At 36.4% G+C, this 17,442-nt stretch overlaps 1 protein-coding gene across 4 annotated transcripts in view; it reads left to right on the top strand.

Annotated features, from left to right (window-relative positions):
• IL16 (interleukin 16) overlaps positions 1–17,442 on the top strand; it is a 162,075-nt gene that overhangs the window by 14,697 nt on the left and 129,936 nt on the right. The window contains exon 1 of one of the 4 annotated variants that reach the window (XM_031955651.1): positions 9,320–9,580. The exons of 1 other annotated variant lie outside the window; for it this stretch is intronic. In XM_031955651.1, coding sequence (XP_031811511.1) covers positions 9,511–9,580 — 70 coding nt within the window. In that variant the 5' untranslated portion in view covers positions 9,320–9,510. Of the gene's footprint in view, positions 1–9,319; positions 9,625–17,442 lie in introns of those variants that run through there. 2 more of the 4 variants (XM_031955653.1, XM_031955652.1) reach the window with 2 other exon arrangements.

A 17,442-nucleotide genomic window follows, 5' to 3' on the forward strand; every position in this document is an offset into this window, starting at 1 on the left:
AGATAGACTGATGTAAAGTAGAGGCAGGCAGATGCACCAGCACTCTATTGCAATATTCCAGGCATGAAACAATGACCACCTGTATCCACCAAGGTGATGGAAGAATCAGAGGATGGGAAGAGGGCACAGGCAAGAAATGCTACAAAGGACCAAATGCAAAATTTGGGGACCACCAGGTTGGCTAATATGGTGAATTGAAGAATGTATGAAGGAAAGTAATAATTATTGAAAGGCATATTGTGAAAAAAATTTAAATGAATTCCATTTTGAGCTTGAGATGCCTGTGACATATATGGTGAAAATTTCTAGCATATAATAATTTGGAATTGGGGCATGAGGAAAGATGTGAAATGGATACTCAGATTTCAAACTTCCACTCCTCTTGGTTTTGGAAAAGTCACTTAAACTCCCTGGCCCTCAATGTCCTCATCATCTTTATCAATATAGGGATGTCTAAGGTTCCTACTAACTCACATTCCTATGATCATAATAACCTTGTCACTGAAAGAGTTCTTTAATTTTGGGACAAAGTTGGAGTTGACTACAAAAATATCGAGATCCATTTCAATGCTTTGTTTGAATATTGTTTGAAGGAACTAGGGTTATTTAGCCCAATGAAGTAAGAATACTCTTCTGAGAAGTACACTTTTGAGTATTACCAGCAGGATATATGTAGCATGTGGTTAATGGATATATTGTGTTGTAGCACAATTGTAGCATTTTAGGACTATGTTCTTTGGCTTTTCCTAGTCCTGCATTCACCTACACCATCGGTGTGTTTTGACATACAATATTTAATACAAAAAGCTATTCCATTGCAACCACTCATCTCCTCTCACTTAGACTATTGTGATAGCTTCAAAGTCCTGCTTCCTTTCTTTCCTTTTTACCTTTTTACCCTCCACAATGCTACCTAGTAGCCTTCTTGAGACATTGTCTTTGTGTTATATACTAATATCATAGATGTTTTTCCATGTGTTGTACAATCAGTGTTATTTACTTCAGTCTCTTGAACTTGAATATGGATAAGTTTGTTTTTGTTTGTTTTTTTGCTGAGACAGTTGGGATTAAGTGACTTGCCCAGGGTCACACAGCTAGGAAGTGTTAAGTGCCTGAGGCTAAATTTGAACTCAGGTCCTCCTGACTTCAGGGAAGTTTTAAAAAGATTGATAGAACACTGGGAAAAGGTACAAAGCAAGGTGGTTTATAACATATGTAGGGATACCTTAAAAGCAATGGAAAAGGAAACTGAAGCGTTTTGGAGAGTAAAAGTGAGGAAGATCTTGGCTAATGGCCAACTGTAGTTAAATTCAGATACTGGAGTGTACCAGCATCCTTTGTGGTCATTGTTGAATATAATTTTTATTAAATACCCTTAGGTTTGTTCTATAGAACTCTATAAAGTTTATCACTGTATTATTTAACCTTGGGATTAATGAGAATCTTTTACATTGAAAAGAAGCAAAAGATGGGTAATATAATTTGTCATCAGTTATCATAATGGTTGGCATTTCTAAGCTTTGAAGCACTTGTCCTCTCACTTTTGAGTGGCACATTGGCTACAGAACACTACAACAGGGACAGAGTCTCTTCCCATGCAAATGTTAACCCAAATGCTCATATGAAAAATTAGCAGCTCCAAATGTTGAAGAGTGAATCCCTTTCCCCCTCAGCTGCAGCAAATTCAATCAGAGTGGTTGTGCAAATGGGATAAACCTCTATCTTAAGGTACCTATCTTGGGGTATAGAGTCAAGAAGAAAGAAGCAGGAAATAGAACCAGGTAGATCCATGGAATGCCATGATAGTGTAAGTCACCAACAAAGCTGATGAAAAATGAGAGAAAGTTCTGACAAAAAACTTCTCTTGTAGCAGAAGTAGCGGTCATACCCACTAGATCAGGTTAAGGAAGTCTAGCTTCTCTGCAGCTCTAGCTTCAGGACTTCTGTGACATGCAGGAATAGTGAAGATGAAAAGAGACTTCTGTACCTCCTAACACCATTCTAGCCAGGATAAAACCTGATAAAGGTTGAAATTGGATAGTTCATAGCTGAAGTTGAAGACTATCAAGCTTGGGATTGAAGAAAGACTGAAACAGAGAAGGATTCAAGAGTGATGAGTTGGTCATATAGAGGCAAAGGTCACTTCTGATCATGTAGTGGCCAGAAGCAAAAAGTGGTATGCGGATAAGATCAAATAGTATCAAGAAGCTAGTAAAGGTATATTATCTAAGGGCTAAGATTAATAAGCATTTCATGCTGATATAATTAGAGAATGCAGCTAGGTAGCACAGTGATAGAATGTTGGGCCTGGGGTCAGGAAGACTTCAAATTTGATCTCAGATACTTACAATCTGTGTGACCATGGGCAAATCATTTAAACCTGTTTGCCTCAGTTTCTTCATTTGTAAAATGAGCTAGAGAAGGAAATAGCAAATTACTCTAGTATCTTTGCCAAGAAAACCCTAAATGGGGTCTTAAAGAATCAGACACAGCTGCAAACTATTGAACAGCAATAGAGTAGAGAGTATTTGTGTTTTGTATTAAGAATACATAATTTGGGAGTATCATTGATTCCTCTTCCTAGTGATTAAAAACTTAGGTTCCTTACATAGTTAAAAATTGGATGTTGGCTAAATTCTACTAAATAAACAATGCTACTCAGGAGAGTTATTTAATGAGGAATTAGCAAGTACACAGACTTTGGGGGAATTTCAAACTTAGTACAAACATAAACACGCATCAAATGTGATTTCCATAAAGAGAGGAGATAATTCTTAACAGCAACTCTAAAGATACAGATATACAAACATTTCTGTAAAGAACAAGAAGTCAGATTACCTTCTTTTGTCTCAAGTAGTGAAGTAATTCAGGCTTTCTACCTCCAAACCAAAGAGAAGCAGAGAGAGATGGATGCAGAGAAACTGGGTCTGGGTGTTCCTTTACTCACCAGGTCACATTGATGCTAGCTGCTGCTTCATCATCCATGAGAACAGGAACAATCCATCAATCAAGAAACATTTATCAAAAGCTTATTATATACCAAGGCATTGCATTTATCACTAGGAGTATAAATGTAAGTAAAAAGAAAGACAATCGCTGCCTCAAGAGCTTAAAATCTAATGGGAAGAAAATACGTAAGAAGAAACTGGAAAAGGGGAGAGGGGAGACAGTACTGAATATGGGGACACAATGAAGAAGCACAAAGGAGGGCAGCTTGGTGGTAAATGAAGAAACAAAACAATAGACACTAGCTCTGCTCAAAAAGAAGGGAGTGAAATGATCAGAACTCCAAAAATGAGCTCTTCGGTAAATCCTTTCTACTCTTCTCAGTCTAGTTAGGTTACAGATAGTTTATTAGAAGCAATACCAAATGATTTCTTCTGCTTATCAAGCTCTAGAAGAGACCTAAAGCACCATTGGGGGTTGGGTATGCTGCCCTTTTGAAAGGAATAATTTTAAGTCAAAGAGATTTAATTTTCTATAGCTAAACTGAAAGGTTCCTCCATCATTCATTGACTTGTCTGATTTCAACTCTGTGAAACAAGATTTCCCTCTCAGGTAAATGTAGAGGGCAGGAACTCTGAAAAGGTATACATAAGGCTCAATATGATTGATTTAATCCTACAACAAGGTGTTAACTCAGTGGAATTGAGATAATGTTTACATGTACTTAGTACTTACAAATTGATATTATACAAGACTGACACCAATGATAATGTATTTAGAGTATATAAGAGCTAAGAACTCTGGGAGGGAGACAAACTCATAGAGAAGACAGAAGACTGGAGGCTGGAGGCCAGATTTGAAGACAAAGACCCTCGTGGTAGCTCTTCTGTCTCCTTCACTTCACTAAGACCAAGGCCCATCTGAAGGTCCCCCTAAAGCTAGCCAGGTTCCAGGTGAAGGAGACAGACAGTAAGGAGATAATAAAGACTTTGGACTTTATTCTTGTCTATTCTTGTGGTTCTGCTGAAAACAAGCCCATTCTGAGGACCTCCAGAGAGCTAGTCAGAACATTACAGGTAAGCTTATTACCTCTAATCTCTTCACTATGCTGTGAACTCAGCCAACCAACTCAACTGATACTGCCTCCGTCTACATTCCCTCCTTTCTAGTTGAAGAGCTGAGGAGTGGAGTAACCAAGTCCTCCCATAGCCTTCTTTTATAGAGGTTAGAAACGGAGCTTTTTGGCTTATTTTACTCTCCATCTGTTGCTCTGCTTGGTTTCAGCTCTATAGAACAAGATGGATACCCTCTGATTTCTGCCTCCTTCCTACCTGCCTACTTTAATGTGCTGTGTACTTCCTCTCATTAGGTTGCAAGCTCCTTGAGAGTAGGGACTGCCTTTCTTTTTATTCGTTGTATCCTCAGTACTTGGCACAGTGTCTGAAAAATGTTTGTTGGGATAGATTGATAGAAGATAGCTGCCTTCAAGTATTTGAAGAGCCATCATGTACAAGACAAAATAGCTTACTTTTTTGGCCCCATTGAATCAATTGATGTAGATTAAAGGGAGTCAGAATCTGGAATGATATAAAGAAAGACTCCCAAATAATCACACTTGTTCAAAACTGGGACTAAGATATGTTGGATGATAGCTGAGCTTCCCTTACTAGAGGTAGGTAGAGTCTGGATAACCTTTTGTTAGCATGTTATAAAGGAGATTTCAATTGAGCTCTTGGATCAAGCAATTTTTTGTTTATTTTAATTGTTTGCTTCCAGCCCTGGCACTCTATCATCAGTGAGATGACTTTTCCCACTGTCACAGAGCTACTTATTACTAAGCCAGAACTAGAACTTGAGTGTTCTTACTTCTAGTGCAAGTGCTCTTTCCACCACACCACACATTGTCTTCTTAAATTAAGTTCTTTAAATTGTTTCCAAAATATGCTTCCAAAACTGAGTTCATGACTCCACAATTTCATGATTCCACTTGAGTTTTGGGGAATTCCAAATTTCCTTAATTTATTTTTAAAAAGCCCTCAAAATGACACTATTTTCCCTTAAGAAATTCATCTTTAATTTCATCTTTATAGCAAAATAAACATGGAAAATTCTGAAGAGAGGGTAATTCAGATAAAATAAAACAACAAACCAACCACCCCAAACAACAAAATAAGGCACCTTCTACTGATATTTAGTGTCTTTGCTGGCATTACTTCTTTATGTCCGCCAGGATTTTACAATTAAAATCTTCTTATTGATGTGAAAACATATTTGAAGTGTTTAATATAGTGTTTAATGTAAGAAAATAGTGTGATATAAGGAAAAGGGCACAGAGTCATTAAGAAGTTTTGTGACTTTGGGAATATCACTTAATCTTTCTGAGCCTCAGTTTCCTCTGTAAAATTAGGCCCTGTCAGGCTTATGATCTTATGATACTCATTTACCAAAAAAAAAAAAAAAAAAAATGTTATCAGCATTTGTTTTTTCAGAAATAATTCAAGGATGTAAACTGGGGTACATCTGAGTCTGTGTGAATAAAATATTCCTCCAGTAATTCTTAAGAGTAGAGAATGTTGAATTATCTGCTTTACAGGACCATTGTAGGAAAAGTGCTTTAAGACACTATGCAAAATGAGCATCATTATCTCCATTTACAGATGAAAATCTGGAGAATTTGGTGGCGATTGTTTTTATTTTAAAGTACTTTATTTTTATATGTTTTAAAATACAACTTTTCATGGATAACTTTTCAAAATTAACCCTTGTAAAACCTTGTGTTCCAGTTTCCTCCCCTTCCCTCAACCCTTCCTGTAGATAACAAGTAATTCAATATACTTTAAACATAGTAAAAAAAAATGTGTTAAATCCAATATATGCATACATATTTATACAATTATCTTGCTGCACAAGAAAAATCAAATCAAAAAGGAAAAATGAGAAAGAAAATAAAATACAAGCAAACAACAAAAAGTGAAAATGCTATGTTGTGACCCATACTCGGTTCCCATGGCTCTCTTTATCACAAGATCATTGGAACTGGAGAATTTGTAACCTGGTCAAGGTCACATATCTAGTAAATGGCAGAATTGGGACTTAATACTCAAGTCATCTGAGTCAAGGTCAAGTTCTTATCATTTTTTTCTACATTGCCTGAAATGAGAAAATAATGCTATTTCAGTTGAACTTGTTGGCATACTCTTTTACACAATGATTTCCATAAGCCTGCATATGTTAGTCTGTACTCTCCAAAATTCATACATGTGCACATGCAAGCCTACTTTGATTGAAATTCTAGAATTGTTCCTGACAAGTTGCATATGAATCAAAATATTAATAGAATGGGTGTTGGGGGTGGCGAAGGAACAGTAAAAAAGCAGGAGTTAAGAAGGCAAAGGTCTGGGTTTAGTTTGGTCCTGGAGCTGAGGGCTAGGTCTGGGTTTAGTTTGGTCCTAGAGCTGAGGGCTAAAATGGAAAAATGCTCTTGAAAAGAAAGATATTGACTATAAATCTCTGCCCTTATACTTGGAGTCCAGAGTGCCTGTGTGCACTTATATAGTAACTTACAGAAATACTAAAAATGTCATGAATAAGTTTCTAAGATATGAGCAAAGTACTACATTATTCCAACTCATGAATTTTTATAATAATTATAACAATAACTAACATTTACATAGCACCTACTATGTGCCAGACGCTATGCTTAGCACTTTGTAAACATTTTCACTTGATCCTCACAGGAAATGTATGAGATCGCGCTATGATTACCCCCATTTTGCAGATAAGGAAACTGAGGTTAAATGACTTGCCTATAGTCATACAACTAATTGGTATCTGAGGCTGAATTTGAACTCAGGTCTTCTGCTTCCCGACCTGGCACTCATCACTGTGTCACTAGTGAAATGACTTTTTCCAGTGACAGAGAGTTACTTAGTGATGAAATCAGAACCAGAATTTGAGTTTCCTTACTTCCAATGCAAATGCCCTTTTCACCATACCACACATTGTCTTAATAAGGCAACTTTTTGAAATTGCATTTCTCAAAATATTTTGGCTTGGCCCCTCCTTTGCATATCAGAAGTATTTGTGATCTTGCATTTTTACCCATTTTTAAAGGCAAGATTGTATCTTACTTAACTTTGCATCTTCAGTGCCCAGTAAAGTACCTTAGCAATTGATAAATATTTCAGTCCTTATAGACATCTTGGAGAAGAGAGCTTGACATGGGCTGGAGGGGTTGATGAAGGCTTCCCAGGAGCTAATCTTTGAAGGATGGGTAGTATTTAAGTAGTCAGAGAAGAAGGAAAGCATTCCATGCTCAGGGAGCACCATGATGTAACAGAGTGCCCTTTTAAACAATCTTAAATAGAGGAGGAATGGGGGCATATGGGGATAACTCTCAGGGAGAGGAGAAGATGCATATTGTTTAACAATGGGAAAGGATATGGGATTAGGAGCCAGAGCATACAGGGTCTTAAAAGGGGGAGGAAGGGAAGTGTTTCCATTAGTCACTGTGGGCAATGGGCTGCTGCTGAATGTTTTGTCTGAACACAAGGATAATTGTCTCTGTTTAGCTATATATTTTCATTTGCTGCCTATTTTCCACATGATAGAAGAGATAGGAAACATGATGAACTCCATTGTCTCTCTAAATCACTTAATAATAATGAGTTGGATTTAGGTTAGGTAGGGGGACTGACTCTGGAAGCACTCCTAAGTGGAGACTTTTTGGGAGCACATATGTTCAAAAGTAGAATTTAGGAAAGAATACAGGTCTGTGGGCCTGACTAAGGGATTAGTAAACACAGACCCTTGATGTTAACATTCCTCAACCTCTTTTCTGTCCAAAGCTCACACTGTAAAATTGAAAATAGGCATTGTCCAACAAAGGCAGCTTTATTGAAAGTATGCTGTTTATGAGATGCCTTCCATACAATTGTTGGCCTTCTATCTACCCTGGACTGTGAGTACAGCTTTTTCTGTCACGTGCTCGGCAACACACCAGCCTTTCATGAAATTTCAAGGGCTTCCTACATGTTTCACCTACACGTTCATTAAAACCTACTTTTAGGCCCCCAGAGAGGCCTGAAAACATCTGGTTGTGAGAATTGGGGAGTCCCCTGCTGTTCCAGAGAGTGTGTGGAACATTATCCCTTTTCTCTTTCCAGTGAAAACAGTATGTTCTAAAGAAGTAAAAAATAGAGCTTTTCAACATAACAAATGCCAATGATTAATAAAAACATCTCTTTGAAATTTGTTGCATATAGCGTGTCCAGAATAGAACAGACATGAAATTCCACCCATAGATAAAGGCAATACCATTGTCCTTTGTTTTTAGGGGGGAGGTATCTAAAAGGTTAGGAGTATCTCAGCTCTTTACAAATTCTTACCATAGGGGTTTTCAATTTGAGGAAATTATACCCCCAGGGGATACAAGAATTTTGTCAAGTTACATGTGGACTTTATTTTTCTATTGAAATAATCCAAATAATCCAAAAGTAGTTGTTGTGAATAAAGTTTTCTCTCTAGTAGGCAATTAACTAGAATACTGGACCCAGAGTCAGGAAGATGAGAATTCAAAGACAAGTGGTATGATTTTGAGCAAGTCACTTCATTTGTTTCCTTATCTGTAAAATGAGGATCATAATAGTACCTACTAGTCAGAACTGTTGCAACGCTCAAGTGGGAGAATGTTTGTAAATGCAGTGGAAACCTTAATGTGCTATAGGAATGCTAGCAATGATAATTTATGAAACATCAGTGTCCACTTTATTTATATTCACATGCACAATAAAATCTAAAGTGTACAAGGGGTACAAGAAGGTTTATTAAGGCAAGGGGTTCAAGGATCAAAAAAGTTGGAAACTCTTGTCTTTGTGGCTGAAAAAAATAAGTCTTTATGTAAATTTTCAATATTTTGTAAGTTGGATGGTAATGATCTTGGCTTTGATGATCTCTAAGGAGAGGAAGTCAAATTTGGAAAGGTAAAGGGTCTTGAAAAGTACATTACAAATTAGTAGCAAAACTTTGAATGGAATAAAATGACCTCATTCAGTAACTCTTCTCCATCGCTGAGACCTTCTTTTCTCTACCTTCCTCATTTCATTATAGGACAGTGCCCTTTAAATTCTAGGTCAACTTGACAAATGGTATTATTTTCTGTGAAGATGAAGATAAAGCAGGATTCAAAATGGAAATTTGCCAGTGAATCCAAGCTTCCTTCTGGACTTATGTGGGGGTGGGGTATACATATGGTAGATCTTCCTATGGAGAAGCCAGATGGACTGGTTGGGGAGTCACTCTTTATCTATATTCTTTGCCAATTTGGACATTATTTATCCTTCTGAGTCACCTGCCCTTGACAGGTGACAAGAGCTAAACCCTGGTTGACAGATCCCAGAGTAATTGAACTCTATACTTTCAAATCATTTCAGCTTGGATATTATAATGAAAATTGGTCCTCCTTCTTTGAAAAGTCACTTCATTCCTACCTTATTGTGACTTGGTTTACTGTGGCTTTGAAAAGTGAACTCTTGTTCTTCCCGATTACTGCTCCATTGAGATGGTATGAAAATTCAGAAAAGAAAAAAAACAAAAGAGCTTTTCCTGAATATTGGAAGAGTGAAAAAGGCACAAGGTAAATCATCATTTTGAGGGATATTTGGAAGTACTAATACACAGGTGAGATGCCCAGGTATTTTTCTTTTTTCTTATAGATGTTCATTTGTTAAACTCCTTTTCAACTTTGTATTGCTATTGAATGAGTAAACCCAAGGATAAATTCCTTGTCTTTTTTTTTTTTTTTTTGAGGCAGGATCACAATTATTAAATGTCTGAGATAAGTTTTGAACTTGGGTCTTTCTGATTACAGGATCAGGACTGTAACATAATGGATACCCAGCTGCCCCTATTTACTTGTTTTTGCAGTGAGGTTTGCTGCTACCACCCAAGGACATAGTGAACCCTGTTTAGCTTTTCATTTTTGGACACATAATGACCCTCTCTGTATGTTCTTCTATTTTAATCTCTGTAATGTTCTTTTCATGATTCTTTTTAGAGTTTTCTTGTCAAAGATACTAGAATGGTTTGCTATTTCCTTCTCCAGCTCATTTTATTGATGACAAAACTGAGGCAAAATAAGTGACTTGCCTTGGTTATAAGTGCCTAAGGCAGATTTGAACTCAATTCTTCATTATTCCAGATCTAGCATTCTATTCACTGATCTTCTATCTGTAATAAGGCACTCTTATTATCCTGACTAATGGAAAACAACCTTATTTCAGTTGTGAGGATCTCTCAGGTTGCAAAACATGTAAGGTTTCATACAAGTTTCAGGTAAAATGTTAATATCATTGAACTCTAAAATTTTCAGAGTAAAATCTTATTTAGGTTTTTTTCATATTTTAAAAATATACATACATGTAATATACACATATTTTATATACACACACTTGTATATACAAATAGTGTGTGTGTATGTGTGTACATGTGTTTGATCTGACCTTTTATTTCATCAGTACAGGGAGCTTCTGGTGAAGAACTCCTTTCATTAAAATAAACTGATATTTTCTCCTTTAATATTTAGTCTTAGGAGAGTTCCTGAAGACACTGGGAGGTTAAGTCATTTGTCCTATGTCATCTGTCCAGTATATGTCATTCCAAAGTCAGTTTCTCCATTAACTATGTCTTGCTGTCCTTTCATTAATTCTAAAGGATCAAAGTATTTGAGCTGAAAGAGACTTGGGAGATCATACAGCCCAATACTTTTATTTGACAGTTGAATTAATCCAGTACCAGAGAGACAGAGGGACCTTATCTAGTCACACAGGTAATAAGAATGTCTCTAAATCCAATCAATTTCTGACTTAGTGCCTTTTCGATGGGACCATATGAGATGGGTTCTATGATGTTCCTGCTCTGAAACCAAGTTAATGCTCTGTAACATCTTTCTATTCATTGAGGAAATAGGCTTCCTCTCCTAGGTTCTTTGCTTAGTCCCAACACAGCTGAACTCTGGCTTTCTAGTTCTCCTGAATTTTTGAGACACTGGGTCTAATTTCCAGCTTTGATGACTGTCCTCTCTTACTTCTTTCTAACATCTACTTCGGATTAGATATTTGGGGGAAAGCACTAAATTTTTTTTTATTTTCCTGACTTTCAAGGGGAAAAGGAGGATCACAATATGTTATATAATTCTTGTCCCTTTTTTTTTTAAAAAAGATACTTTTTACTTCTTCAGAGCAAAAAAAAAAAAGTGACTGCATTAAATCCAAGTTGGAAATTTGTTTATGGTTCTTAAAATAAAGGGCAATCTAATGTTGGCAACCTTATTTTGCACATGTGGAAAGACCAGGGATTTTGTTGTTGCCAGGTATACAATAGTAAATGTAAGAATACAGTGCAGAGTTGAAGCCTTAACTTTCATCATATCCTTTAGTTTTTGCTCTTAGCTTCATTTGCATGCTTATCTAGGAGCAAAAAGGAAAGCCTCATTGAGGAAGCCCTCATTTCAGCTCCTCTGGGTTGTTTTGTTTTGTTTTGTTTTTAGTGGAAACCCCCAAAGAAGTTTTAAGGACAAAGATGAAGAAACATTGCTCCAATTTATATGTTACATTGAGCTTCTCTCTCTCTCTCTCTCTCTTTAAATTTTAATAGGCTTTTTACATTGAGCTTCTCAAAAGGCTGAGATCATAGCATTAATTATATTTCAGTCAAGGCACTTTTGTAAAACTCTGATAGAATATGAACAAGCCATGTTGTTTTTTGATGTTCTAGTTAAGCTATAAGGATAGAGTTTTAAGAATCTCAAAGAATGGAGAGTTAGCATGTCATTTATATTGTTTCTTTTATATGTGAGATGGCTCAAGTGAATGCTTGATACATGCTCTGGAATATAGTCAATGCATGGATGAATTTTCTGATGAGTGCCAACATTCTGTGTTGTTGACTGAAGAAAGATCCATGTGCTTTAGATACCAGACTGCAGGAGGCTGAATTGACATTCTATTGTGAAAGTTTGGAAGCTTGATTTGTATCCTCGCCCAGACACGCCATCCCATTTCCACCCAGATGTCTGTGGGTAGGGCCAATATTTTCCTCAAAAGAGCTTTGAATCTGCCTAAGCATTTGAACAAATGTTCATTGGAGAGCCCAGAGTTCTGCACCATAAAATATGAAATAGACAATTTTGGCCTGAAAAAAAATTGAAAAGCAGGTGTTTTCAATTGACTGTCTTGACCATAAAAGTACCCTTCAGAATGACCTTTGTAGAACTTTTGATATTCAGTAGGACTGTAACCTGATGGGTAAAATAGGATGAGATGGCTGTAAAACGTGTCTCCAAGTAGCTGACCTTCAATTATAGACTTTCAGTCAGCTGAATGAACTGACTTTCAATCATAGAATGTTAAAATCAGAAGAACTCTTAGAGAAAATCCAGTTCAAGTTGCTCCTTCATTCTTTAGATGTGGGAACTAAGGACCAGAATGGAGGAAAGGATTTACTCATGTTTCCCTAGGGAGCTAGATTCAGAGTCCAAACAAATCCTAACTCCTATTCTATCACACAATGTCCTGTTGGGTGGGATTTTTACATATTGTCCATTTTGAATATTCCAGGTATGATGATTTTAGTTTGAGTGTCGATGGTATTAACATGTTTTTCTTTCTACTTTGACTTATCAACCTGTGGTAAAAACTATGTTGTTTTATAATATGGACAGAAGGTTCCTTTGGAAATAATGCCTGATAAATTGCCATCATAGAAATTTCCCGTCTTCCTATCCTGGTTATCTCTGAACATTTCTATTGTTTTAACAGTAGAGTCTATTGCCTCTAGGTCAAAACATAAACTTCTCTTTTGATATGTAAGATCTTTCACAATCTTGTTTCTATCTATTTTTCTTGGATGGTTACGCATTATTTTCTTTCTCTTCTTACCTTTCCCCATCTTCCAGTCTTTGGTATTGCTTAGGGATTTCTTTGTAAAATTTTTTCAAGGAAATGTGAGAAATACTTGGAAAATAGATATATTTTCCTACTTATTTTAATCTCATTTAATTTTTATGTGTATATGCATCATTAATTTTAGGATTTATTTCCTTCCATGTTGAATCTGATTATTTCCTTACATGTTGTATGGAAAGGTTTACTGAAAGCCAAAGGATATAGGAATTGCAAAGATTTGTTCTAGGGACAGGAATAAGGATTTATATAGGTCCTATTCTGAACCAGGGATTGGCTAACTGACCTATTTGAGGTGCCTGGTATGGAATATCTCATCTCCAATCTCTAGGGCTTTGCACAGGCTATCCTTTCTTCCTAGAATGTTTTCCTTCATCACTTCTACTTTTTGGACTCCTGTTCCTTTCAAAGCCAAATTTGTGTCATTTCTAAAAGCATCCTTTCTTGATTTACCCAGATCTTATTCCCCACCAAAAAGTGACTTCTCTTTATTTGTATATATTTTATATTTCATTTCCTGTGTAAACATTGCTTCCCCAATAATTCTTTCCCTCCTACTCCAAGTTGAATGCAGTCTCCATGAGGTCAGGGTTATTTCCTTTTTCCTTTGTATTCTCAGTATCTATCAAATAGTTGGTGATTAATAAATGTATGTTGAATTTAATTGAATTGGACATGTTACTGCTTACTTTCCTACTCCCATTCTCTGAATTTCTGTAAGGATGATGGTGGTGAGAATGGCTCTAAAATCTTTGCTTGAAGATTCTTTTCATTCTGTCATTCAGAGTTCTTTATACAAGAGTCCATGTAATAAATTATTGCTTGAATTTAGTTCTAGGAAATATTTTGTCTGCTTTCCTCTGTCAGAAAACAGACACACACAAACTCCCCCTATGTAACTATGCATATTTTCTCTTTCTCGTTGGCAGCCAAAAAACAGTGAAATTTATTGTATTGTGTTGTCGCCTACTCAATTTTGGAGTTTGAGGGCTGATTTTTTTCTGATCCTTGTAGAGGATGGCTGTTAGGTTTTAGGCTAAAATCTGCACTGTGCTTTTTACTGTGTGTTAGCTTATAAACCATCCCAAGCCTTTTAGGAAGTGGATGGATATAAATTTGAAATATGCTTTAAAATGTCTATTCAAACTCAATAATCCTGGGGATCCACTATTTATTTGTCCTCTTATTTTTTTCTTCAAATCATCCTGTTAGCATTTATTCAATATTCCTTTGTTCAATTCTAATTTTTAGTGAATAATTTTCTTCAGTTAGCTTTTTTGCCTCTTTTAGCATTTGACCAATTGTACTTTTCAGGAGTTGTTTTGTTCAGTGGATTTTTTTTTCCATTTCACCAATTCTATTTTTTAAGGAGTCATTCCTTCAGGATATAGTTTTCCATTTCATCAAATTTACTTTTTAAGGAGTTATTTTCTTCCATTTCTGTACTTTCCCCCCCAAGATGTTGATTTCTTCCCCACTCTAAACTTTCAAAACTCTCTTTCAATGCTCTCATTTCCTTTCCCCATTTTTCTTCTATCGCTCTTTTTAGATCTTTTTTGAACTCTTTCAAGAAAGCCTTTTGAACAAGAGACCATTTATTATTCCCCTTTGAGACTTCATCTGCCTGCATTTTGCATTTGCTCTCCTTTTCTGGGTTTGTGTTCTGGTCTTCCCTGTCTCCACTCTCTATGGTCAGATCTCTTTTTGCTTTTTTGCTCACTTTTAAAGGTTGAGGTCTGCTCTTAGGACACAGGGGAGATTTTCCCCAAGGTTTCTCTGCAGGGTAACTTCACTGGGGCTGCTGCTACAGGATTCCCCACTGAGCTGAGTGTCCTGGCCACATCCCATCTAGTATGCTGAGGTTCAGGAGCTCACAATTTGCCTTCTATAGTTGTGTTGGAGATCTCACAGCTGGTCTGCTGATCTGGAGTTCTGAATCAGGACAGAATAATGAAAGCCATTCTATTTTGGCTAAGAGTCTCCTGCTAGATTCTCTGTAGAAGGCCTCCCTACCCTGGGCTTCCCCACACTGGGACCTCCCAGCACCAAGCTTGAGATGAACTTCATTCTGCCTCTGCCCAATTGACTCAGACCTTTTCTGAAGTCATCCCAAGGTATCTTAAGCTGGAAAATTATTTTACTCTGAATGTTTGTGGTTCTATCACTTCTAAATCTGTTTAGAATCTGTTGCTTCTGAGAGAATCCAGAAGAACTCAGGCAATGTCATGCATAATCTCCTCCATCTTGGCTCTGCCCTCAACATTTCCTTGTTAACCGATTTTTTTCAGTGGCACCTCAAAAGAACTAGATTTGAATTCTCTGCCCTTTAATAGCAAGAGTCCTTAATGACATCATCAACAAACTTAAAAGCAACCCATCATTTTGGTATCCATTTCAATAGAACTGGTTTCCTTGACAATTTTTTTGTACTTTTTTTTCTGCATTTAAGAATATTATTCTGAAAAAAGAGTCCTTTGGTAATCATAAGATTGCCAAAGGGCTTTATATACACACAAAAAGGTGAAGAACTGGTTATTACTCCAAAATTTCATATTGGACATAGGAGGACAATGAGGGGAAATATAAAACCATTTTTGTTTTTGTTGTCAGGTCTGACTCTTCATTACTTAAGTTGGAGTTTTCTTGGCAGAGATATTGTAGTGGTTTGCCATTTCCTTCTCCAACTTATTTTACAGATGAGGAAACTGAGGCAAACAAAACTAAATGACTTGCCCAGGGTCACAGGTCTAATTTCTGAGGCCAAATTTGGACTAATGAAGACAAGTCTCCCTATTTTTTAATCCTAATGCTTTTCACATCTCATTATTTGTATATATTTTATATTTAACTTCCTGTGTATATTTTGCTTCCCAATCCCTCTTTCCCCTCTCCCCCAAATTTCCTTCCATATGACAAACCAATCCCCCTCCCACCCCTATCGCATCCCCTATATTTTCAATTTTTAAAAGTACTTTTGTGTCCTGTCTCCTCTGGGTCACTGGGTTAATCGAAGAGCAAGGAACATGGCTGCTCTTCATGATAAAGGTCAACTTCTAGGTTTTGCAGAGATGAAGTAGGAACATGGCAATATAAGCATAGACTCATTGGTCCAAATAACCAAAGGCCAAAATATCCAGTAGAATGAGAGATAATCTCTCTCAGATAGTCAATAATATCTAAGAAAGACTTAAACTTAATCATTCTAGCTGGAAGGAAGTATTTGTTAAGAGTGAGCTATTAAGTCCAAGATCAAAGATGACATTTTCTGAGCATCAGCACTCACCAGTTATTTTGTTTTATCACACACACTGCCATCCTTTTGTGCAGAAGAGGAAGATAGCATCTCCATACCTCTCCATTCTGCTTAGTGAGCTAAAGCTATGACATTATAGATGGTTACAGACACTTTGGTGGGGAAACTTGTCAGAAAATCTGAATATTCAAAATAATGGTTTGGTCATGTATACTTATTGTGTATCTAATTTATATTTTAATATATTTAACATCTACTGGTCATCCTGCCGTCTGGGGGAGGGGATGGGGGGTAAGAGGTGAAAAATTGGAACAAGAGGTTTGGCAATTGTTAATGCTGTAAAGTTACCCATGCATATAACCTGTAAATAAAAGGCTATTAAATAAATAAATAAAGAAATGGGATAGTTTTCTAGAAAAAAAAAAAGAAAATCTGAATATTATCTAGTCCTGGACAAACTTCCCACTCCCCCCACCTCCCATCCCCCACACTAACTTACATGCTTTCAAAGATTCTGAAAGAATTACTTTCTTTTCCTGGACAGAGCCAGGACCAGGGCCAATACTGTATCACATTCCTTGTGTAGAAACTTCCCCCAATGATTTCTATAACATATACAGATGTTTTTAAAATATGCTTTGGGGACCTTTGGGTATTCCCAAGATCCCTTGAAGGAATCTATTTTCATGATACTAATAGGATATTTTCATTATAAAAAGGTAAATATATAAATATGGTTAAACATTCATAGATATGATGCATACAAACAAAAGCTCTCTGGGATTCTCAATTTTTAAGAATACAAAGGAGTGGGGCAGCTAGATTGTGCAGTAGATAGAGCACCAGCTCTGAAGTGAGGAAGACCTGAGTTCAAATCTGTCCTCAGACACTTAACACTTCCTAGCTGTGTGACCTTGGGCAAGTCAGTTAATTCCAATTGCCTCAGCAAAGAAAAAGAAAAAAAAAAGCATATAAAGGAGTCCTGACGCATAAAAGTTGAGAATCACTTACTTATAGTCTTAAAGAGTTGTCTGATGTGCTAAAAGATTAAATAATTTAGTAACTCATCCAAGATCACATAGCTAGCATAAATATATATGTATATATATGTGTGTATGAATACATATATATGTGTGTATATATTTATTCTATATAATTTTATATATGTATATACACATAAAATACACCAAGATTTGGGGGATATTCTGTTAACATTTATGTGTATTGTAAATACACATAAATTTATAATGTGTGTATTATGTAGTATATGTTTATATGTATTAT

This window comes from Sarcophilus harrisii, chromosome 2 (assembly GCF_902635505.1).
Source record: "Sarcophilus harrisii chromosome 2, mSarHar1.11, whole genome shotgun sequence".
Classification (NCBI taxonomy): domain Eukaryota; kingdom Metazoa; phylum Chordata; class Mammalia; order Dasyuromorphia; family Dasyuridae; genus Sarcophilus; species Sarcophilus harrisii.